This window comes from Umbelopsis ramanniana, assembly GCF_025399195.1.
Source record: "Umbelopsis ramanniana AG unplaced genomic scaffold K450scaffold_41, whole genome shotgun sequence".
NCBI lineage: Eukaryota > Fungi > Mucoromycota > Umbelopsidomycetes > Umbelopsidales > Umbelopsidaceae > Umbelopsis > Umbelopsis ramanniana.
Window position 1 is genome coordinate 153,847 of NW_026252127.1, and position 21,981 is coordinate 175,827.

General features: G+C 43.2%; 7 protein-coding genes and 1 non-coding gene across 8 annotated transcripts; 5 read left to right on the plus strand and 3 right to left on the minus strand.

Moving 5' to 3' along the window:
• Nucleotides 1–49: 49 nt before the first annotated feature.
• K450DRAFT_176768 (uncharacterized protein) lies at nt 50–3,776 on the plus strand (the record flags this gene model as incomplete). The annotated part of the gene is made up of 13 exons (XM_051584247.1): nt 50–169; nt 244–343; nt 436–509; nt 583–739; nt 877–1,020; nt 1,088–1,317; nt 1,395–1,898; nt 2,040–2,381; nt 2,446–2,769; nt 2,842–2,991; nt 3,080–3,376; nt 3,437–3,573; nt 3,635–3,776. The coding sequence occupies 13 exons, from the start codon at nt 50–52 to the stop codon at nt 3,774–3,776; spliced, it is 2,721 nt and encodes a 906-aa protein (XP_051443190.1).
• Nucleotides 3,777–4,249: 473 nt separating this feature from the next.
• K450DRAFT_248549 (uncharacterized protein) lies at nt 4,250–5,729 on the plus strand. Its single transcript, XM_051590246.1, has 5 exons — nt 4,250–4,547; nt 4,612–4,672; nt 4,748–4,854; nt 4,944–5,000; nt 5,072–5,729. The coding sequence occupies exons 1-5, from the start codon at nt 4,347–4,349 to the stop codon at nt 5,444–5,446; spliced, it is 801 nt and encodes a 266-aa protein (XP_051443191.1). The 5' UTR covers nt 4,250–4,346; the 3' UTR covers nt 5,447–5,729.
• Nucleotides 5,730–6,793: 1,064 nt separating this feature from the next.
• Nucleotides 6,794–7,723, plus strand: K450DRAFT_211884 (uncharacterized protein; the record flags this gene model as incomplete). Its single annotated transcript, XM_051584799.1, has 1 exon — nt 6,794–7,723. One exon carries the CDS (start codon nt 6,794–6,796, stop codon nt 7,721–7,723), a length of 930 nt encoding a protein of 309 aa, XP_051443192.1.
• A 231-nt stretch (nt 7,724–7,954) lies between these two features.
• Nucleotides 7,955–8,027, minus strand: K450DRAFT_t71. The gene has a single exon. It is a non-coding gene; the product is annotated as a tRNA-Thr (tRNA).
• A 1,561-nt stretch (nt 8,028–9,588) lies between these two features.
• On the minus strand, nt 9,589–12,315 carry K450DRAFT_211889 (uncharacterized protein; the record flags this gene model as incomplete). Its single annotated transcript, XM_051584800.1, has 2 exons — nt 9,589–10,467; nt 10,519–12,315. 2 exons carry the CDS (start codon nt 12,313–12,315, stop codon nt 9,598–9,600), a joined length of 2,667 nt encoding a protein of 888 aa, XP_051443193.1. The 3' UTR covers nt 9,589–9,597.
• Nucleotides 12,316–16,289: 3,974 nt separating this feature from the next.
• Nucleotides 16,290–18,073, minus strand: K450DRAFT_248567 (uncharacterized protein). Its single transcript, XM_051590247.1, has 2 exons — nt 17,610–18,073; nt 16,290–17,567 (listed from the first exon to the last, which is right to left on the minus strand). Exons 1-2 carry the CDS (start codon nt 17,803–17,805, stop codon nt 16,633–16,635), a joined length of 1,131 nt encoding a protein of 376 aa, XP_051443194.1. The 5' UTR covers nt 17,806–18,073; the 3' UTR covers nt 16,290–16,632.
• Nucleotides 18,074–18,144: 71 nt separating this feature from the next.
• Nucleotides 18,145–20,259, plus strand: K450DRAFT_248576 (uncharacterized protein). The gene is made up of 7 exons (XM_051590248.1): nt 18,145–18,795; nt 18,872–18,956; nt 19,031–19,093; nt 19,158–19,182; nt 19,268–19,530; nt 19,601–19,647; nt 19,713–20,259. Exons 1-7 carry the CDS (start codon nt 18,330–18,332, stop codon nt 20,030–20,032), a joined length of 1,269 nt encoding a protein of 422 aa, XP_051443195.1. The 5' UTR covers nt 18,145–18,329; the 3' UTR covers nt 20,033–20,259.
• K450DRAFT_248584 (uncharacterized protein) lies at nt 20,260–21,478 on the plus strand. Its single transcript, XM_051590249.1, has 2 exons — nt 20,260–20,903; nt 20,972–21,478. The coding sequence occupies exons 1-2, from the start codon at nt 20,486–20,488 to the stop codon at nt 21,244–21,246; spliced, it is 693 nt and encodes a 230-aa protein (XP_051443196.1). The 5' UTR covers nt 20,260–20,485; the 3' UTR covers nt 21,247–21,478.
• Nucleotides 21,479–21,981: the final 503 nt, after the last annotated feature.

A 21,981-nucleotide genomic window follows, 5' to 3' on the forward strand; every position in this document is an offset into this window, starting at 1 on the left:
CGAAATCGTTTTCTATCTTCTTTTTTTTTTTGTTCTTTCCCTCTGAACGATGTCAGGAAACAACATCAAAGTTGTATGTCGATTCAGACCCCAGAACTCGCTTGAAAATAGAGAAGGTGGTACTCCCATCATCCATATAGATGACGCTGGCGAGAATGTTGCGCTCAAGGTATCATCGTCTACCATCTTGCTTCAAAGATGATGTGTAACTAGTACCTGACAGCTTTACAAATACTTCAACAGGGAAATGACTATAACGGTGGATTCGCCTTTGACAAGATCTTTGGCATGGATACCAAGCAAAAAGACGTCTTTGACTATTCTATTCGGTCTATCGTTGATGGTACGTTGGCTTGACCGCTGTTTCCAGTGGCCTTTCCCATAACTTTACATGGCCCCACTTTATCGCGACTCTAACATTTTCCTTCTCCGCAGACGTCGTTGCCGGATATAACGGAACTGTCTTTGCTTATGGTCAAACAGGTTCAGGAAAGACCTTTACAATGATGGTATGTAGTCGGTTATCGCACCTGCCCACCTCCGTTTGTTGTACTTGCTAACAACCCCCATCCCACATTTCAGGGCGCAGATATTGATGATGAAAACACAAAGGGTATCATCCCTCGTATCATCGAACAAATCTTCCAGTCCATCATGATCTCGCCTGCCAACATGGAATTCACCGTCAAGGTCTCGTACATGGAAATTTACATGGAGAAAGTCCGTGATCTTTTGAATCGTAAGTTTCTATTGTTTACACAGCTGTGGTCAAAATATGCCACCCCAACCAAACGTGCCTCTGGAACTTGCCTTTCTAAACAATTCTTCCTCATTCTTTTATTTTTATAATCGATTCCTCTACCTGAACAACCACAGCCTCTCAAGATAACTTACCCATTCACGAAGACAAATCAAAAGGTGTCTATGTGAAGGGCCTATTGGAAGTTTATGTCAGCTCCACTGAGGAAGTCTATGAGGTGATGCGACGAGGAAGTGAAAATCGTGTCGTTGCTTCTACCAGTAAGTCTGCGATATGGATTTGTGGATATCAGCCGTGTTCACAATGCTCACATTTGTATGTTGTCAGACATGAACGCAGAAAGTTCTCGCAGTCACTCGATCGTCATGATTGCCATCACACAAAAGAACCTTGATACAGGTGCAGCAAAGAGCGGTAAACTGTATCTTGTAGATCTCGCGGGTTCAGAAAAAGTAGGAAAAACTGGTGCATCCGGCCAAACTCTTGAGGAAGCCAAAAAAATCAACAAATCATTGACTGCCTTGGGTATGGTCATCAACAGTTTGACAGATGGCAAGGTCAGTAGAACTACAAGTTTACATTTTACTTTTTGTTAGCATCATACGCCAAGAATCTAAACTAATACATCTGACAGTCAAGTCACGTTCCGTATCGTGATTCGAAACTTACACGTATCTTGCAAGAATCGCTTGGCGGTAACTCCAGAACCACTTTAATCATCAATTGTTCTCCTTCGTCTTATAATGAAGCCGAAACCTTGAGTACTTTGCGCTTCGGTATGAGAGCCAAGACTATCAAGAACAAGGCTAAGGTTAATGCAGATCTTTCACCTGCCGAACTCAAAGCTTTGTTGAAGAGAGTTAAGTCTGAAGCAGTCACCTTCCAAACCTATATTGCCGCTCTGGAAGGTGAAGTTAGCGTTTGGCGTACAGGCGGAACAGTACCAGAGGACAAATGGGTATCCATTGACAAGATCAAGAATGGTGACTTTAGCGCTTTACCTCCCGCATCTGGCTTCAAAAGCCCTATACCAGAAGATACTTCACGACCAGCAACTCCGGCAACTGTGCTTGAAAAGGATGAACGTGAAGAGTTCTTGAAACGCGAGAATGAGCTCATGGATCAGATTGCTGAAAAGGTGAGACAACCAAAAGACTATCTCTCTGAGATCGTACTGGGTGCAGCGTATGCAAATAGCAAGCTACACAATATATGATCTACATACTCGTTTGAAGGAAACCATTCGCATAGAACACTCCTCTAATGTATAACATTGTAGGAAACTGAGCTTGCCACTCGTGAAAAGCTTCTTGAGTCGATGAAGGAAGAACTTGGCATGTTCAAGGATCAAGAGCAAACTATGATCAAGGAAAATCAACAAATGACATCAGAACTTAGTGAACTGAAGTTACAACTGCAGAAGGTGTCCTATGAAAGCAAAGAGAACGCCATCACCACCGATTCTTTGAAAGAGACCAACCAAGAACTTGCTGCAGAATTGGAAGAATTGAAAAAGAACTTGGCAGAAATGAGACTTTCTCACAAGAGCAACGCTGACAGTGAGAAGGAAAAGAAAAAAGCTGAGAAAATGGCCCATATTTTCTCTGGATTCGACGCTTCAGTAAGTTCACCCTTTGAACAAATAGATCTTCCATGGCAACCATTGTTAATCATTGTTATAATAGGGTGAAATTACAGAGAAGGAGCGCCACATCCGAAATGCGTTGCACAGATTGGATGGTGACAACGGTTCAACACTCTCAATCGAAGAATTGGCATCTGTTCGACGAGAACTTGCTGAATCCAAGTCTTTGCTTGAGCAGCATACTAAGACCATCGATGATTTGAGCAGCGAAAAATCGACATTAGAAGCAAAGAAGACTGACTTGGAGATTAGACTGAATACTCTTGAAGTAGAATATGAAGAGTTGCTAGACAAGACCATTGCTGAAGAAGAAACGGCAGAGGATAAAACTGTAGACATCGCAGAAACCGTCTCCAACCTCAAGGTAGTTTTTTAAACCGGATCACTGTTATATGCATCGCCCTCAGCTGCTTACCCTACTATCTAATTATCATAGGTCAAACTTGAGTCTCAATATGCTTCTAAAAAGGAGCTACAAGAAAAAGAAGTGGAACAGCTCAAGCAAGAAGTTGAAAGAAAGAACAACGACTTTGAGAAGCTTAGCAGTGCTATGGCTGACCTTAAGGCAGCCAACGATGAACTTCAGGTAAGCACCGCGCAATATTCACAAAACTTTTTGCATTTCTATGGTTCTAACCTGGTACATTTCCTTTCTCGCGGCTAACTCTGATTAGAACGCTTTGTCTGCTCAACCTCGCCAAGGATCCTCTGACCTGACTGAGAAGGAAAAGGACATGGAGAGAATGCGCAAGTCCATGGCCCAACAATTGGCAGACTTCGAAGTCATGAAGAAGGCCTTGATGCGTGATCTTCAAAACCGATGCGAAAAGGTAGTCGAACTCGAAATTTCGCTGGATGAAACTAGAGAACAATACAACAATGTATTGCGTGCAAGCAACAACAAAGCCCAGCAGAAGAAGATGGCTTTCTTGGAACGAAATCTTGAGCAGCTTACCAACGTTCAAAAGCAGGTTTGTACATATTATCAGCTGGAAACTGTATATATTTTACGAAACTAACATTGTCTCTAGTTGGTGGAGCAAAACTCATCACTCAAGAAGGAAGTTGCTATTGCTGAGCGCAAGTTGACCGCACGAAACGAGCGAATCCAGAGTCTAGAGTCATTGCTACAAGACGCACAAGAAAAGTTGATCAGCCAAAATCAAAAGTAAGATCCCGTTATTTGTCGCTGTCGCCATCTTGAAAAGCTGTACTAATGATCCATGTAGGTTTGAAGCTCAACTTCAAGCGGTTCGAGAACGCTTAGAACAAGCTAGATCTTCCAAGTCACAAAATTCCATGGCCGCTCTTAGCTTTGGTCGCATCGCCAAGCCATTGAGAGGTGGAGCAACGGTCACTGACAGCGGGTAAATATCGTTCTTCCCTAATCAACGATGGATTATAGCTTCATATGCTGATACTAATTTATCTTATCTTTTAGCTCTCCCACTTCACCTACTGACGATAAGCGTGATCGACGTACGTCGTGGATTCCCGGTTTCATCAACAGCCGATAAGCAGAGATATTATAATATTCAACGTAGCTATGAAAAAAATTGAAACGAATACCCCCTCAGCCATCTAACTCCATAATATAATGGAGGATATCACACTTTTTTCCTCAAATTATATAAACAATATGTTATGAAACAAATGGCGCTAGCGGCATATAAGCTGCTGTATGTCTGAAAATTTTACATTACAGTTATGGCGCTACGAGAGAGCGATAAGCAGTGTAAATATGAACAAGTCAAGCTACGCTACAGTTATGATCTGGTTTTTTCTCAATTTTTGAGAAAGCTGCAGGCAAATCTTTGAGATCAGTTATGTTCCATCGGGGGCGGCTATGATTCGCTTCCGCCGGGTCGCTGTGACTACTCAATTTGAAATTGATACTGGATGAGGTAGTGCAACAGCTTACTCTTTCAACTCTTTTACAAAATGTCGTACCTAGGCGCTAAGTCAGACAAGTATGTGCGAGGCGTCAGCTTTGACAATATGACAGACAAGGATTTGCCCGATTACTCTTTCACTCTGCGTGGAAAGAGCAAAGGATTTCAAAGAACGCGGCGATCGAGAACTTTCATGGTCGCCACCGACCTCGCCAATTACAGTGAATATGCCTTGACATGGGCCAATGAGGTATGCAGCATTTTCTTCATCTATCTTCTACCTTCTCCTTCTCATTCCATTCAATTTTATTCAGGAAATAATGGACAGTGGAGACGAGCTGATAATATTGCGAGTCGTTACAGTAGATATGACCGGTTAGTGCCAAAAAAAGCCCACATTATATCTCCTACATGATCGGTGATTTGACTCGTTTTATTTTACCTCGGTAGACAAAAGAGCAAATGTACAAGCTCTGCTGCACCACGAAGAAGTCAAGGCTAGAGAAAATGCTAATGCCGTCTTGAACAAGGTTCTTGACAAGGAGACAGATATTGAGGTAAGAGCATGTCTGAATATGCCTCGATTTGTCGGGTTTCCATTCAGACGAATTTAATTTATTTATTTTTTTCTCTTTTTATACTTTAGATCAGTGTTGTTATTGAGTTCGTCATTGGAAAGGTTCAAGAGACCATTCAGCATATGGTAAGTCATGTATTACTTGGTCTGTTCGTTTCATGCGCCATCACATCTTCTTTAACACATCGCATACTCAGATTGCTATGTACCAGCCTTCTATGCTGATCGTTGGAACCAGAGGTTTATCTGATTTTAAGACCATGTTGCTAGGAAGTATATCAAAGTACTGCTTGCAACACTCTCCAGTTCCTGTCGTTGTCGTCCGACCTGATGATAAATTGAAGAAGATGAAAAAGAACAAGAACAGGTTGAGCAATCTTATGCGAATTGGCGGTAAAAGCGGCACTACATCAGAAGAAGACTTGTCAGCATCCAGTAGTGTTAGCCCCGGGTTGGAAAAAGGAATGAACAAGCTTTCTGTAGACGGCTACTTCAGTCGCTCGCGAACACCATCTCCTGCCACTTCGCCCCAGCCTTCACCAACCACTTCCACCATCCCATCATCGAAATAAATGCTTCATCTCTGTATTATTGATATCCACTCTGAAAATGTATTTATTCCGCGGGAAACCCATATTCAACTTGTAACTTCCCAGGAAACCATCGAACTGGATATGTAACCAAGGGAGGCAAACAGAGCAATCCATTTTATTCAGTCACATCGGAAGAAGTCCTTTCATTTATTTTAGTTTACACTGTTTCTATTCCTTATAGTAGTGTACGATATTGTTGAATGGCTCGATATATACTTATTCAATAAAAAGTAATGGCCTTAAACGTCCATATCGTTCATGACTCTTCTTTCTGGGATCCTCCTTCCCAATCAGCCTTACTTTCCAGCGGTGTTAACGATTGCACTTCTCCGCGATCTAACTCATATTGCAGATGGGAAAACACATGGACAGGACCCTGCAAGGTCATCAATCGGGCAGGACGGTGAAGTGATGTACTTTCAATCTACCCGCGCGGTACCAGCTGTTAAAATGCGCATTTTGTCTAATAAAGGCAAAAGTATCTGTTTGAGTAATGTTTCTTACCGAATATTAAGCGTCGATAATATTGACGAAATGAAGGACACAACAATTTGATAATGGCCAGATATTGAGGAACTACGGTGGTTTCAGCATAGTCGGTCGTTTCATTGAGTGTTTTCTCCTGAGTGTGTCGTTTTCGATTACTCATTTTTATGAAAGCAAGGTCCAGCAACGTTGTAAGCCCGTAATATTAATATGTTAGCTTATGGACACAGAGATGCAGTAAATGAATATGCAACTTAGTCTGAGTTGAATAATATACCAGATCCCCAAAAGAGTCGAAGTGTATGATATTGTGTGGAGATCGGAAATCTAATATACACCAGTTTCTGGCAGTCAGATCGCCTTCTTCTTAGCAACAGGACTCCGTTTATAATCTAGACAACAATTCCCATTCGCTGAATTCATCGAAATGTACATCGATTAAGAAAAGTTTTGGCAATATCAAAGTCACACGCCATGGGTAACGAAGGCGGGACGGGTGTCACCACAGTTTAAGGGTCCCAGGGTCTCTGCCAACCTGTGATCCACGAGGTTTCCTAGGCAATCCAAGCTCTTCAGGCTCAACACCTAAGGGGGAAGCATTCAGCTGATAAGGAAATACCATCAAATGACGAACGATGTGGACACTCACCCCAGATTTCCCAGGTACCATGGGTTTCGAATGTATCCATGGCTGTACAACGTTACAGGTATATCTACTTACATTACATTATGGGAAGCTGGGACAGAACCCAAGGTAAAATGGTAAGTATAAAAGACAAATTGCATTCATATTTCCCAGCACCAACATCTTCATTCAAAGGGTATCAGATCGCGCCAAAAATGAAACTATCCTTCCACTTGACCTTTGCAAGCTTGCTCTTTTCAATTTCTTCATTTGCTGTTGCCATCTCTGACACAGAAGTTGCTGCTGCAGGAACACGTAAAAGTCTGCAAAACGACTATGGGTTCCTAGGATTTACATACTCCAGTTGTAAAGATGCTGCTGGAACGCTCGCTGACTTTAAGCTCATGAAGAGCTTGGGAGCAAGGCATGTACGAATGTATGCCACTTGTGGAAACAATTGGTTGTCAACACTACTGGACGCGGCAGGCGCTACGGATCTGGGAGTGGTTGCTATGATCTGGTATGGCTATGACGACACAAGCATTGGCAATGAGCCAGCCCTGGAGAACCAGATTGTGAATATCATTAAGACTCACAAATACGGAAACAATGTAGTTGCTATTGCTGTGGGCAACGAGGAGTTATTCGACCACACTATCACCGCTGACCAGCTCATTCAGGCCATGGCGCGAGTGAGGACCAAATTGCAAGGCTACAATGTCCCGGTGTCGACCTCGGAATTGTCTTGCTGTCTACCCACTAACGTTGTGCAAGCAAGCGATGTAGTCATGACCAACATTCTTCCATACTTTGCAACGGATGCCACTCAAGGAAAGCACGCTTGGAAGGATGTGCTCCCTGATGTCAACAAATACCGATCCATAGATCCGTCCAAAAAGTTCTTGATCACAGAGACTTATTGGGCTTGGAAGCTGAACGATTGGAAACCCAATTCTCCTGATTGTTCTACAAGTCTGCAAGATATGGCTGATTACTGGGCTCTGTTGCAGCACCATTGCTCAGATTTTAAATCTTGGAACGCAGGTTATTTTGCCTACTGTTTCAACGAGGATTGTATGACTGGATATGGTATAACTGACGGTACAAAGGCTCGTATCCCTTGGACTCCAGCTACCTCGTGTTAGTTTGCTCAGCCATTTCGTATTTTCAAAAATTCTCTGTACCTTCGAATCGCATACTATAGCCTTATGCCAAAATTGAAATAAACTTAGCACATTTATCATTTGCTCGAGCGATTCACCTGCGTAGCTATCATCCATGACAGTTTATGTGGATCTGTGCTCATTAGCAGCAAGTTCCTTACTTCAAGATGACCTTTCATACTCCGATGTCGTTAATACGACGTGCAAAAAAATTGCCGATTACCTGGATCGAACAAGTGACCTTTTCATTACAAGTGAAACGCTGCTACCACTGAGCTAAACCGGCTAATTTGGTCGGTAGAAAATTGTTGTTTTTGTTGATATGAATTAGATAACGATATCTCTGGGACAACAAGTACATGTTCCTTTGTTCGTATAATGCTTAAATGAGGTGACCAAAATGACTATAACAAAAATTCTTTTCTATAGGAATGTAAAAAAATAAAATTATTTAATTACCAACTTTTGATGCTCATACCATACCTTCATACATAACACACCATGTTCCGGTTGCATTATAGCAATGGACTTTACATTGAGCTGACCACCAGATCTGCTATAGATGTTAGTAGCATAGTAACTTTATTCCATTGCATTCTTAAAATTTAGAAATATTTATACTGAGCATGCTTCATATACTATTTTTCCATAAACGCGACATGTTTTAACTCTTCAAATGGCACGCCAAGGTTATTCACAAGGAGTTTCAATTAAATCCAAGTATGTTCGCTACTGAGCGCTCCATGCTCTGTCACCAATTTCATTACATTCAAACAGTTAATAAAAGCTACAGATTACTTTTAGTCTGGGTTGGGCCGATGTATCAAACGTGGGTTATGAGAATTATACCTGTTGTTAACTTTCCATTTTATTAGATTTGTCTTTTTCACATTTTTTATATTTCATCATTACCTTCTCTTTCAAAAGCACGTTGGTATAGTCGCTTATTTTTTATATATTTTTTTTAAAAGGACCAATAAGCCCAATACATGGAAATAAAACAACAAATGCAAAAGTCTCGAGCCCAAATGAAATGAGGTAGATAAATATCCCAAAAAAAAGAAGGATCAAAATTGGGTGTAAAATGCGGCAAAATCAACATGATTAAGAGCCAAAATTGTGTATCCTATTTTCACGATATATCATTTAAAGCTCAATACTTCACCAAGGTATTTTCATCGAATGGTATAAAGCCACTCAGAAACGATAAAGCAGCAGCTTCGTTAAAAAAAACTCATCTTCTAACATATTGCGTAAAGCTAGACAACTTTATTCTGCTTCAGTAGTAACGTAAGATTCACAATGGAGAGATGAATGCCCACCACATGCGAGCAATGATTTCGATCTCGCGCAATGTCCAACAATTAAACTTTCAAAATCCATCCTGTACTGTGTGGTGTCATTACACAGGCTACAAATCCTCTCAATGGCAAGCAATATTTCTCCACATGAAAAGGTGTTCATCTACCAGTGGACTATCGATGTCCTACATGGACATACTACCGTCTCATCCAATGACAAAATAAAAATTAATGAACCAAGTTCTTTGAAACTAAAGTGGTCCAAATTGACCATGGCAACGCGCTCATCGTAGGTATGAAGGGATGTTATCTCAAGTATATACAACTGGGATCAATTTGTGACTTTAAGTTGACCAAAGACTTTTGTACTATAGGAGGCCTTGGATCATGATTACCATTGGATTCCCATCACGAAGTAATTTCAATAACAACACTATCATTTCATATCAATACGTATTTTTATTTATGTGAGGTGGCAGTATATCACATTGATACCAGATGAAGGCTTAATAAATATCAGAAATGTAAGTATCCCTATGGAAACTGCTCTGCCATTTAAGAGGAGTATTTGTAGACGTTGAAGCGGCCACCAGCGCCGCAAGTCTCAGCAGCATTACCCTTACAAGGCATGTTGCAGTCGGTTGAAGGAGCCGAGGTTGGTGGCATAGTATTGCCGCACCAGCACTCATTACCGTATTCGACACCAGCGTAGATGTAAGAGTTAGTAGTACAGTCAGCTTGACAACCTTCGACAGTCATGCCGGAGGCAATAGTGGCACCACCCCAGGGAAGAGTACGTGGGGTAAGAGCATCGACGTAACAACCGAGGTAAGTCCATCCATTGCTTGAGGAAGGTGAAGCTGTGGTTGTGGTGGTGGTGGTTGAAGCCTTGGTGGAAGTAGTGGTAGTCTTTGTTGCGGAAGTGGTGGTAGTGGTGGTGGTGGTGGAAGAGGGAGGTGCAGGTGAAGTTCCAGCTTCGACCAAGAAGGCAGTGATAGTCTGGCAGAAACCATTGACATTGTCGGCTTGCTTAGCAAGAACACCGTTGGCGGAACTCCAAACCATGTTGGTGGCAGCCTTGGTGTTCAAGTTGTACACATAAAGATGGCTGTTTGAGTTTTCCAAGTCGGCCATAGCGTCTTGGCAGCTCTCAGTTGTAAGACAGGTTTGATCGTAGTTGCTGAAGAAGTTGTAAAGACCAGCACCATACACGAAAACGTTGTTCGAATTGAGTGCACGAAGACCCCAAGCCATAGCACAAGTCAAAGATCCAGAAGCACAGTTGCTGAAGGTAGGATCGGCCAAGCTGGAGATAACAGGGTAAGGAACGTTGGCAAGAGGAGCAGGCTGATAGTATGGAGTTTCAGTTTGGATCATTCCCATGTAGACGTTGGAAGCGCCAGATAATTGGTACTGATACAAGACCTAATATATCATATAGGGCAAGTGTTAGAAACGATATTGTATTGATCTTACATTGTGTTCTGAAGCAGTTCCATACAACCAGACGGGACCTTGGCTAGATTCAATGAGGATACCACGACCGCTGTAAATACTGAGTTGGTTACCGCCATCAAGATCGTGATCGGCGGTCCAGGCCCAGACATTTTCGAGGTAAGCAGAGGCAGAGGAAGTCACGTGAAGAAGCATACCCGCGCCATAGCAAGAAGCAGAAGCAGTGGAAGAACCCTTTGAGCATTGTGCGGATTGCAAGTTGGTACCGACAGCACCACCGACACGGAAGTGGACGTCCCACATACCAGCAGCACCTTGTTGACCGGAAGGATCGCGAATATTCCATTCGACGAGAACAGCACCGGGCTGAGGACCTTGGGTTGAGAAGATCAAGTCAGAAAGTTCTGCTACACCAGAGTCACCGGAGTTGCCAACCTTGAAAACGGGAGAGAGGGAGTTTGAGCTCTTCCATGTGGTGCTTCCACCAGCAAGGATGGTGGACCAAGCTTCACCAACAATTCGAGAACCAGCAGGAACAGTAATGGTTGAGGTAACAACATAGTCACCAGCAGGGATGAAGATAATTTTGCAGCCAGCATAGTTGTTGATAGCAGCTTGAAGAGCAGCGGTATCATCAGTGGAACCATCACCCTTAGCACCTGCGGACTTGACATTGTAGAAGGAGCTGACAGCATATTGCTCGTACTGAGGACGAGGTCTCTCAAAGAATCCATGGGTGCCGAGAAGAACAGAGGGTTTGCTAGGAGCGCTAGGAAGGTTACCTTGTTGGAAAGTGCCAGAGCCACCTGTGGCGGTGTAAACTGTTCCTTGACCCCAAGAAGTGATAGTGGAACTACCAGTTGTACCGGCAAGAATAGTGGTACCGGCATCAGATTTAACGACAGCAGGTACGTTGGTGAGCTTAACATTATCCAAAAGCAAAGATCCTGATGTCTTGGGAGTAGATGAAGCGGAGGTATCGGAGAGTACACCAATGGGAGTGTTGGAGATAGTAGCGTCCTGAAGAAGAATGGAACCAACTCCTTGATTGGTAGCACCACCAGCAGTCATATCAATACCCTTTTGACAGTTGTTAATGTTGATGGTCTTGAAGGTCCAAGCCCAATTCCAGTTCATGTAGACAGCAGTTTGGGCATTGTTGAAGGTCAAGTTACGAGAAGTGAACTGTTGACTGCCGACCCACATACCAAATTTACCACCATTGAACACCAAGTCTGACATGTAACCACCTGAGCCGTTCTCCATCCATACACCTTGATGAGCAGTATTGGATGCAGTCGACATTTGGAATACAATGTTGGTAAGCGAGGTTGCCTGAGCTACTTGCCAATGAATACCAGTGGTGGATGCAGTTGCAGAAGTTTGTGTCAGATCGATGACAAAGTTGCGAACTTGACGGTAAAAGTTGTTGGTATTGCCATACCAGTTGTAACCGTTGCTTCCGTAGGGATCACTGTCGACAACACCGATACCAGAGAAGTTGGCCGCTGCGAGCAAAGTAGGAGGAGCTAGAGCATCACCAATCAACTGGGTGTAGTAGTATTGGATAATTGGGCTAGACACCTTGTATTTACCAGCCGGGAAGAAGACGACTGCAGGCTGGGTAGTGGATGATTGATTTGGGCAATTGTCACCACATCGACCACCAGAAGAAATAGCCAGGTTAATGGCAGCAGTGTCGTCTGTGACACCATCACCCTTGGCACCGAAATCCTTGACATTACGATAGACAGTGTAAGAGGAAGGAGCGGAATTGAATGCAGCAATACCGTTGTGGGTAATGCCTTGAATCCACATGGGAGCAGCGGTGACGGAAGGGGTCAAAGTAGTGCCTGCACAAGAAGACCCAACAGCGGCAGCAGCGCGGCTGACAAGGCCTTCATGCTTTGTGGTGGGAAGACCTTGGACACCTAAGGCGGCAAGACTGAGGGTGACTTGCACCAGAATATTAGACTTAAAGTACATGTCCGGATGAATGAAAAATAAAATGAGTTTGTAACCTTGCTTATATACTCGAACGAACTGTGGGGGTGCAAAACTGGAGCCTTGGGAAAGATGGTAAAATACCGTTCCCTCCCGGACCATTCTTTCTATTGTTCGTAGTTTACCACACTTTGGACAATTGCCCGATCGCAGGCTTGTTGGTGCAACCGCTCAGCAGCTGCCTCAGGGTAATGGCCATATGGTTGCGTAATGGGGGAGATGGCGGTCGATAAGCTGGCAAAGGAATCAGGTACTGTAATTCTGTAACAAGTTTTCCAGCCACCGTCGCACCAAATCCATGTTAGAAATGCAATAAAGCATGGGAAGTACTTTAATTTCATTTGCTTCGTTCCCCACAAAACTTACTTTCCAAAACGGTATACGGGAAATGGACATGGAGGTGTTAGACCGGTATTCAATTTTTACATCATATGTGTGCGTGGCGGTAAAAAGCTCAAGAAAGATGTAAGAACCGGTATATTGTCTTATGAATTGAGCATGGATATAATTTAGGTAAATACCATTTATCGGCAACACCAAAGTCTATTGTGGTGTCCCCCCTTTAATTTTCCTCTCAGGCTGGTTGCGCCATCGCGTAGGCAGTAAAAGCAGACAATTAGATGATTATAAGCGGGTAATGCATAGGCGAGCGTTTGTGGGAAAGAGATCAAAGCCATTACACTTGCCGTGGTGAGACGAAGAAAAATAGATTCTGATTTGCATCTGTCACAAAACTTAGTATACAGGTATTACATCGTAAGCTCCAGTACGTTCAAAATATGTAAGTGTTCCTGAACCTAAGTTTTATTTGGCTTCGATCATAACTTATATAAAGCTAAACATTCAAGGCCTAGACAAGTAATGCAACCTTAGCACATTCTCCCTCTTGCCAGCCTCGCGAGTGATGATCAGTTATGCACTCCATCCTATTTCGATGGATGGCCATTTCGGATCAAGCCACGACGGTACACCTTGTGGTCAACGTCACTCCATCTTGTTTTTGTTCCACAACTCGAAGGTCGTGCAATGCAAAAGCCGCCTAATAGAACACCATTCGGACCGCGGGGGCGCCTGGTTGTACATTGACAGAGCCATAAATGAAAATTAAATCCCGGTATATAGTTGACCGCCGCCTTTTGAAGAGCCAACGGCATTATACTCGGCTAGTTGGAATGCTGGAGTCAAGTAAGTAGATGCAAATAATGTAATGATAACGGGGTTGAGGTGTATTGGACAGAAGGTCAATTGAGTATAATACTAGTAAACCAAGGTCGGTGAAAAGCAAGGCGAATAAAGTGAATCACCGTATGTGGCAAATGCACGGTGATGAAATCCTATTAATTTCTGTTATAATTGCCACAACGATCGATGTTGCAAGGTTTAAGTTTCTTTTCATGTTATAATGTGGGCTCTGAAGGTATTTCAATACCAATGGCTTTTACTTCAAATGCGATAAACATTTCATCTAACAATATGAACGGCCAAACAAAGCAAAGAGCTCAATGGAGTAACCGGCAATCTAATGTTCATCACGTGTTCTAAGTGCAGCTTATGGTCAAGTGAATTCAACGGTTGTACGGCAGAATTTTAGGAGTAATAGAAGGTCGTGAGATGACAGTACGTAAGTATGGTAAAAATGCACCATTGTGGGGTGGCATGAACCAAAAAATGAATGGGTCGTACATGTGGACTGGTAAGCGAAGTTCTCCACAACTAACTGAAACGCGGGGACGGCATTCACATATATTGTAGGATGGTCACAAGAGTAGCAAAAGTGACTAGGATATATTAACGGCCATCTTTCTTACAAACTGAATACCGGTAATGGTGGGAACACCGGCAAAATGATCACCGGCGGGTAGATGGTCGGCCAATGCCCGTACCGTTTATATCCATATGATTTTGTAACACGCCGTAAATGCATGAATTAACTGTCAGATTACCAGATAACATCTTGGTCAACAACATGAATAATCATAGTGAGGTACTCAATGTGTTTATTCTGAATGATGAGGATTTAGTACTCTAGGTGTCGCCGATCTAGAAATACCTGAAAAGTAGGACAACCTTATTTTGTGAAAACTTAAGGTATATCAAGTCGAAATATCACGCCCCATGTGCATTTTGCTTTAAAGTGCTTCGAATCTCATCATCTTCAACAGCGCAGCAATCTGCGGTGTTTACCGAAAAAGTATGGGATGCAGATCGAGCACTGATTATATATGTGTAGTGTCGCTGTAAGCACGCCTACCTGCTGCGACCAGCTTCATCGTGCAAGAACTGGGTGGTGGTGGCCTGGTACCGCATATGGACTAAAAAACTGCATTGCCGGATAATCATGAGTCCATGAATGATATATCTTTCAGCAGCTGGGGTAAGTTTCGGTTCCATGCTTCCATGTATTGCAATTTGCAGTACAAGTGCAAATATTCTTTCCAAAATCAAGTGCACGAAAAGCATCCAGTCTTTCACGTCGAAGTGTAGGTTTTGGTGCTGGTGAGCAAAATCCAGTATTCTTATTACGCTGCTATACTATGCCGGCAAGAGGGGTGTCGTCGGTCAAGGTTCGTAAGCCAAAACAGCTCAGTTACCATAAATGCCATTGACTTTTGGAACCCTGCCAGGTATTCAGTGCTTTCGGTATTCCTAAAAAAAAAAAAACCATGGTGAAATGAGTTCTCTTGGGCAGGTAACTTACTGCCATGAAGACTGCCGGTTTGCGAGAAGCAAGATGATGGGTTTCTGAGAAAGGTAGCAAAGGTGATCAACAGGCGCAAGTAGGTACCAGGAAAGAGAAGCAAGAGGTATATCTTTAATGCATGTGTTACATGGTTATCATGCAACGTTGCGTGGTGGCGAAAAGTGCCTCTGTGTTATTTTGATAGCATATGGAATGATGTTAATACGCAGACCATCAAACTTTTAAAAGAAGTTTTACCGAGGTATAATCACTTTTTATACGTTGGGCGTTGGTTTAAATGTTAGGGAATATCGGTATATCATTTTCAAAAGTACGGTTGCGGATCTCGGACTTGATCTGGCGAATATTCTGATCCTTCGATATCAGTTTTCTTCCGCTCAAAAAAATGAACAAGGAAAATATGATGGAGCTGAAAGAGAGCAAGTGTGAGAAAGGCGATGCTGGGGAATTGCGATCGTCCGAGATCGCGCATTGTAGACACATAGCAAGACTATGTCCCCTTATTCCCCTTATTCCGAGATTACAATATGGTGTGGGTAAGAGTCACAACGTACGCGCAGAATCCGTGGGCATCCAGGGATGCCATGCGAATCGGTTAGGAGATCAGAAAGTTAGCAGGACTGTTCAGATGCTTCAGACTGCAGATGATGCGATCAGTGATAGATAGAAGTGGCCAAGCTGTCAAGGCGCGTTTGTTAGCTCTAGTCGGTGACTGTGAAAGTGGGTTCATATCGCGATACCTGATCGTGTTACGATATTGCACAAGCGCTTCTCTCAGGTCCAGACCATTGGTGTAACAGGTCGATCAAAGACATTTGTCATTCTCGTAGTACGGTCTGGCCGATAACTATTATTGCATTACATGTCAAAAGATACGATGAGATCTTTCCTTTTGCAACATGGAGGCATGTTGAGATAGATCACTAGGCTTTTTCAAGCAAAACGAGTGGATGAAATTGTGTGCAAAGTGACCACGATGTGCGATCTGCCAATAGACGAGAATCGGAGTATCCAAGCCATTGGGTGAGTGTAACTTCGGCACGGTAAAACCAATAATTCTACACTTTTGGACATAATTATCAATATGGGTTTGAACAATGATCATGAATATCAATGGGGGAATACCAGTATATTGGGCAAACATACGCTACTTCTTATACCTTTTGACTGAACAGCATAAAAAAGAATATATAAAGGGTTAAAATATATATTTTTTTCATGTCGTTCAAGAGCAGATTAATTTGGGCTAGTAACCGTAGAAGGAATTATGAGAAAAAGCAGATGAAACATGGTGGAGGTGAGGGGGTTTTTTGATTTACAAGTACATGAGAAAAAATACGATGCAATAAACTGCTTGCTCTATGGGGCAGTAGACAGTTCCACCAGATTAGATAACAATACAAAACGACGACCAAATAAAAGTATCCATTCTACCATCCGGTGACATTCTTATGACGGCCTTCCAAGAATTTGAAAAGAGATCCAGGTTTCTTGCTCCACTGATTATGCCAGTGGAAAGCAAAGGTCTGTAGCAATCGTTCAGTGGGGAATTCTGCTTCTACAAAAGCGTTGGGCATAGAGTTGGAGGGTGCGCACAGGACTGAATCGGTGAAACACCAAGGCATGACAGCCCAGGGTTTGATGCCGTTGTGTAAAAGACGACGATAAATGCGATAATACAAGAAACCACCCCAGTCGATGTTATCCTTGCGTGGAAGTGGGCCATTTGCCATCTCTGCCAGCATTTCACAGACGTAAGGTGAGTTTTGACGGAATCTCATGAAGGCACCGTTGAATGGGAAGCCGTTGGGCAAGAAGCAATCCCACTGTTGGAGCCACTCACGCTCAAAAAGAGGGCTCATGTCTCGGATGAATAGAGAGTCCATGTCAAACCACATACCACCAAACTTGTAAAGGACTAGTAATCGAATCAAGTCACCATCGAGGTATGCGTGCTTATCGTGGAAATCTAAATGAGACGATCCTTCCATGGGCGAACCCTTGGCAACCTCCTTCGAGTCGTATAAAAAGAGTTTGAAGCGTTCTGGTTGATACTTTAGAACTTCCTTCACAACCCAAGATTCCGAGAGGTCGCCGTTACTCCACAAATACAGAATAGTACTGTTAGTATCCTGTGTTGCAAAAAAGGAGCGTAGGGTTGCCAGTTGTTTGTCTCCCATAGGCACCAAATCAGCTCTCCAATACGCATGATAAATGATTTTTTCACCAGGAGCTCGAAGTGCTGGACGAGGTTGGATAGTAGCAGCGAAATCGTAACAATCGTAATCTTGCAGTAATGATATTCCAGGCGCAACGTCATAAGCGTATTCTGTGTAGCCTTGCTTGTACGAACTATTTTCAGGCAGTGAGTCAAAGCAGCCAGAGAGAGGCTCATAGTAAAGTTCATCTGCGTGTGATATCCAGTTTCTTAAGTAGACTCTGAGGTTAAGTTCTAACTGGCAAACGGAAAAGAAGATGACCAAGGCGGTCAGCAATATACCAGCCGTCCACTTTGATAAAGAGATAATCAAGCGACGGTTGGGACGTGCGACAGTAGCAGCAGATAAGCGGTTGTAGCCATAGCGAGCTTTGAAAGGCCACATTTAGCGTTTGTAGAAGGAGAAAGGGAAAAGAAGGGGGGTTTGATGATCAACGGAAGGAAATGTGTTGAAGAGGGAAAAAAAGAGAAAAAAAAAAGTGTCAAATGGGCTTAGTTCGGAGTTGTTATTGATATTCCTAATATTGAAAATTGTAACCCTGCTCATTAGCTTGGCAAAAAGTGATCGTGATACCCTGACGTCATAATTTGAAATGGCTTTATCCCTCTCGCTTAAGAAATTTCTTTCTGCGTTGAAATGTCAGAGGGTTACAGGAACAGACGAGTTTTTCGTTCGAATCGAAAAAGCAGACCATATTCGCATACTATCGACATGGTCAGGAATCGTACTCTAAAATCAGAGCATTTTTCACCATCGTACACTGCTCCGACTGGAACTGGTCTCACCGAAAAAAGTGATTGTGAACAAATTCTGGTTTTACATAATATAGCTTTCCCTTCACAAAAGAGTAAGGGATAATCAGGGTCCTTAGAATTCTTATTTTTTTGGGTTGACCTTAGAAATAGTCAATGTCGTTACAACCGACCATATTACTATCCCCTCCTAAAAAAAGGAAATCATATTCACACCCAGAAAGGCTATCGACGGCCGACAAAAACATCACACATAGACATTCCGCGGATTTTGGTACTTCGCTGGATCAAGACAATGGAGCTAATTTCGTGCCAACATTAGAGCAAGACGGCCCAGCATGCCCTCGCAACCTTGGTGGTAGAACCCGAAGTAACCTCTTGCTACACTTTAAATCAGTGTTGCCGTGGACAGACAGCGGTCTTTGGACCCCACCAGAATCTCGACGAAACTCCTCTCTCATACCATCACAGCAAAATAAGGCAGAATATGATGGAAGTAAAGCCAGAAAACCTCTTCCTCCATTCCCAATTGAAGAAAATGTAGAGAACCGAGCTGCAGAACCTGATTTTAACAGCTCGAAGGTTCGATCTGTTGGTGGACGACAGTTCCTAAACAATACAGGTGAGGAGTGCATCAAAGATCTGGACCTCAACGTCGGGCTTTAATGACTGACTGGAATTATGTTCATGGAATGCAGATGCCTTATATTCGCTACCTATTGATGAAGATGAGATTGATCGAATGCAAACAGAGCACTTTATGTTGAAGGAATTATTAAGCGGGTAAGATTTACTGAGGGCACGACATACAATTTTTTTTTTTATCCTGACCTTTAACGTTGCCGTCCATTCCCTAGTCTTTTGTATCACTCGCCCGTCACTGAAGTTCTCGCTGAAGGAGCGTATGTGTTGGACCTCGGGTAAGCTACATGTTACACGCCGACCTATTCAATATGATAACTTAACATGAACTTACCTCATTAGTTGCGGATGCGGATCATGGTGCATGGTATGTATGGTTTTCCCCGATAGAGAATATTTTCGCCCCCATATGCAAAATATACTCTCCCCCCCACTCACACTTTTCCCAACAGGAAATGGCAACACTTTTCCCAAAATCCAACTTTGTAGGATGCGATATTGCTACCTTATACCCGACATCCATAACACCCGAAAATTGTCGGTTTGAGCACTGCGATGTCACCAAAAGGCTCCCGTACAACGATGATAGCTTCGATTTTGTCATTTCCAGAAATATGGCACTGGCTGTACGGTTTGACAGTTGGCAAGATTACGTCGATGAAATGATCAGAGTGTCCAGACCAGGTGCATACATCGAAATTATTGAACTGGACTGGTAATGTGATGACAAAAAAACATTTTATAAATTATTTCCAGATCATCTTCTGATACAATTTATTTTACAGGGATATAAAGAACAAGGGGGTCAACATGTCATATTGGAATCTTGCGAGTAAGGTCTCTTTCATTTTTCAAATGCATGCATATTCAAAGACTCATGCCATAGCGCGCACACAGTGCTCAAATTGTGGAGGAAACGAGGTGTTAATCCACGGGTTGCCAGGCTATTACGGAATTATCTATCCAACATGAGCGATCTCAATGTATCCTATATCTCCATGCCAATAGGAGACTGGGGTGGGCAACTTGGAAGTTGTAGCTGGGACATGTGGAAGCGACTGATGAATGCGGCTATGCCTTTTTACATGAGTCGGACCGGGCTTACAAAAGAGGAATATGGCAGGCTAGTAACCCAATGTCTTGAAGATACCCACGTCACTCATAGTCACTGCAACTATTGGTTCTACTGTGGCAGGCCACTGAAAAAGGTGACCTAAAGTATGCGATGAAAGGAGGAGGCAAAGGAGTTCATGCTCCACTTCAGCCTCACTCCCCCCCTATCAACGAATGCTTGAGCCAAGGAGAACTCCTGAACTGGATCGGCAAAAGATTTCTTTATGGGCGTTGCAGGGTAAAAGTCACAGTTTCTCATCTCGCCATGGCCCCATGAACAGAATGGCGATCTCCACGAGAGAAGGTTGTGACACGAATAAAAAAAAAAACCATTTCTTAACATGCCGCATGTGAAGCGTGGCGCGTGTTGGAACCAGAAGATAAACCAGCAAAGCATTTCGGGTTCCCGTGTTGGGCTGGGCTTTTTGGGCTGGGCCCAACTTTTTGGGCAACATTGGGATATATAAACTGTCACTTTTCTGCCAGTCAATCACTTTTTTTTTTTTCCTCTCAATGCCATCATCTTTTTTCACTTCTTTATAAATCATCCCAATTCAATGTCTAAAATCCAGTTTGACAATGGCGTCATGATCCTGTCTGCGGTAGACCCGCTGTCAAATCGAATGAGCATCCAGATACTCCAATTGCCTCATCCTCCAAAACTGGAGCCACTGGATTTTCTATTCGAACCCACTGCTAACAGTCGAAAGCGCGTGCGCCCATCCAAAGAAACTCGAGCCATTGTAGAACGAGAGCTTATGCTAGTTCGAGCCAATTCAAAATTCACAGAGCATTTCATTCCTCCGCCTACTACCCCTATCACACCAACCCGTCCCTTATCCTCCTCTTCCTTTGAATCTGCTTTGACCTCATCAGAAGGTACTACGTGTTCTCGAAGTACCCGGCGACGTCGCCCCTCACTTGGACTTGTACAACGATTATTTGCTTCCAGTGACCCTGAGCCCGAACCATTAGGTGAGTTCGGATTTTCATTTCATGCAAATTTTTTTTTTTTCGGTCGGGTTCACTAATACCCTGAATAGAAGTGTCATGGCTAGACGCCGATATATGTGATTCCAAGCATACCGCTAGTAAAAAGTTCCCCATTCTCAAAGGTAATAGACATGTGCGGTTGATCGTAGTGTGGAATGTACAGCATAATACTCACATGGGATCATCCGTAGATCTTTTGATGACAACGAAACGTATCCGTCGGACAAAGTCTTGTACGGCTCCAGATCAATATGCATCCTCACCGTTCCGAACGACCAGTTGGTGGTCAGAGGCTCCCATGCCCTCCATGCCACTTGTTAAATAGCTATACTGTCATTTCGATCAAACCCAACGATGCGCTTGCGCTTGTTAAGGACCGCTTTCAAACACATTCACTCTATCATAGTACATATTCGCATTTATACTACCCCATACCCTCTCTTTTACCACCTTCTTTTGCTAATATGCGCTCTCGAGTAGCTTACCATGTCACTCTCTGTAAATCATCCTATGCCGATGTACTGTGAAAATTGCAAATATATACATTTAGCCATCCATCGGTTTGCTTGAATGAGTGTTACACATCTCGGCTGCGGCGTTTAGGATCCCATCCGTCCAGCTAGCTCAGCCCAAACATTTTTGCAAGGGACCTTGCAAATCTTTTTCGAGGTTCCGTTTCGAAACCGAGATTTTGACATCTCATCTTTATGCCTTGCTTTCGTTGTATGACAAAAATAGCAACCCAGGTTCCTGAATCTCGAATCAAAAAATCTCGCACTTCTGCAACTCCTCCTTCCTATCCCGGTGGGGTTTCCACAGTAGCGACAGTTCGGTCAATGCTTAAGCGAGATGCCGGTAAAGCGTGACACTCTGGAATGAAAGGAATCCATAAAGTGGCGAAAATTTCCCGTTGTTGTCATCGACACTTTGGACCGATAAAGATTGATTACTGTTTTGGGCAAGCCGCTGAACTTTGCTTCACAAATAGCCACGCCATAGGAGGTGGGGGGCAGGTTGGGGGGGAGCGCGAACATCGATCAGTGGGTAAGAAGTAACAGCA

Bases quoted from the DNA above. Each gene is read 5' to 3' on its own strand.
- K450DRAFT_248549 (XM_051590246.1), top strand. From the start codon at position 4,347: ATGTCGTACCTAGGCGCTAAGTCAGACAAGTATGTGCGAGGCGTCAGC. The intron at 4,548-4,611 runs GTATGCAGCATT...AATTTTATTCAG, and splicing joins CCTTGACATGGGCCAATGAG to GAAATAATGGACAGTGGAGA. The intron at 4,855-4,943 runs GTAAGAGCATGT...TTTATACTTTAG, and splicing joins ACAAGGAGACAGATATTGAG to ATCAGTGTTGTTATTGAGTT.
- K450DRAFT_248567 (XM_051590247.1), bottom strand. From the start codon at position 17,805: ATGTGGCCTTTCAAAGCTCGCTATGGCTACAACCGCTTATCTGCTGCT. The intron at 17,568-17,609 runs ATGAACTTTACT...GCTTTGACTCAC, and splicing joins AAACTGGATATCACACGCAG to TGCCTGAAAATAGTTCGTAC.
- K450DRAFT_248576 (XM_051590248.1), top strand. From the start codon at position 18,330: ATGTCGTTACAACCGACCATATTACTATCCCCTCCTAAAAAAAGGAAA. The intron at 19,531-19,600 runs GTAATGTGATGA...TTTATTTTACAG, and splicing joins GAAATTATTGAACTGGACTG to GGATATAAAGAACAAGGGGG. The intron at 19,648-19,712 runs GTAAGGTCTCTT...GCGCGCACACAG, and splicing joins GTCATATTGGAATCTTGCGA to TGCTCAAATTGTGGAGGAAA.
- K450DRAFT_248584 (XM_051590249.1), top strand. From the start codon at position 20,486: ATGTCTAAAATCCAGTTTGACAATGGCGTCATGATCCTGTCTGCGGTA. The intron at 20,904-20,971 runs GTGAGTTCGGAT...TACCCTGAATAG, and splicing joins CCCTGAGCCCGAACCATTAG to AAGTGTCATGGCTAGACGCC.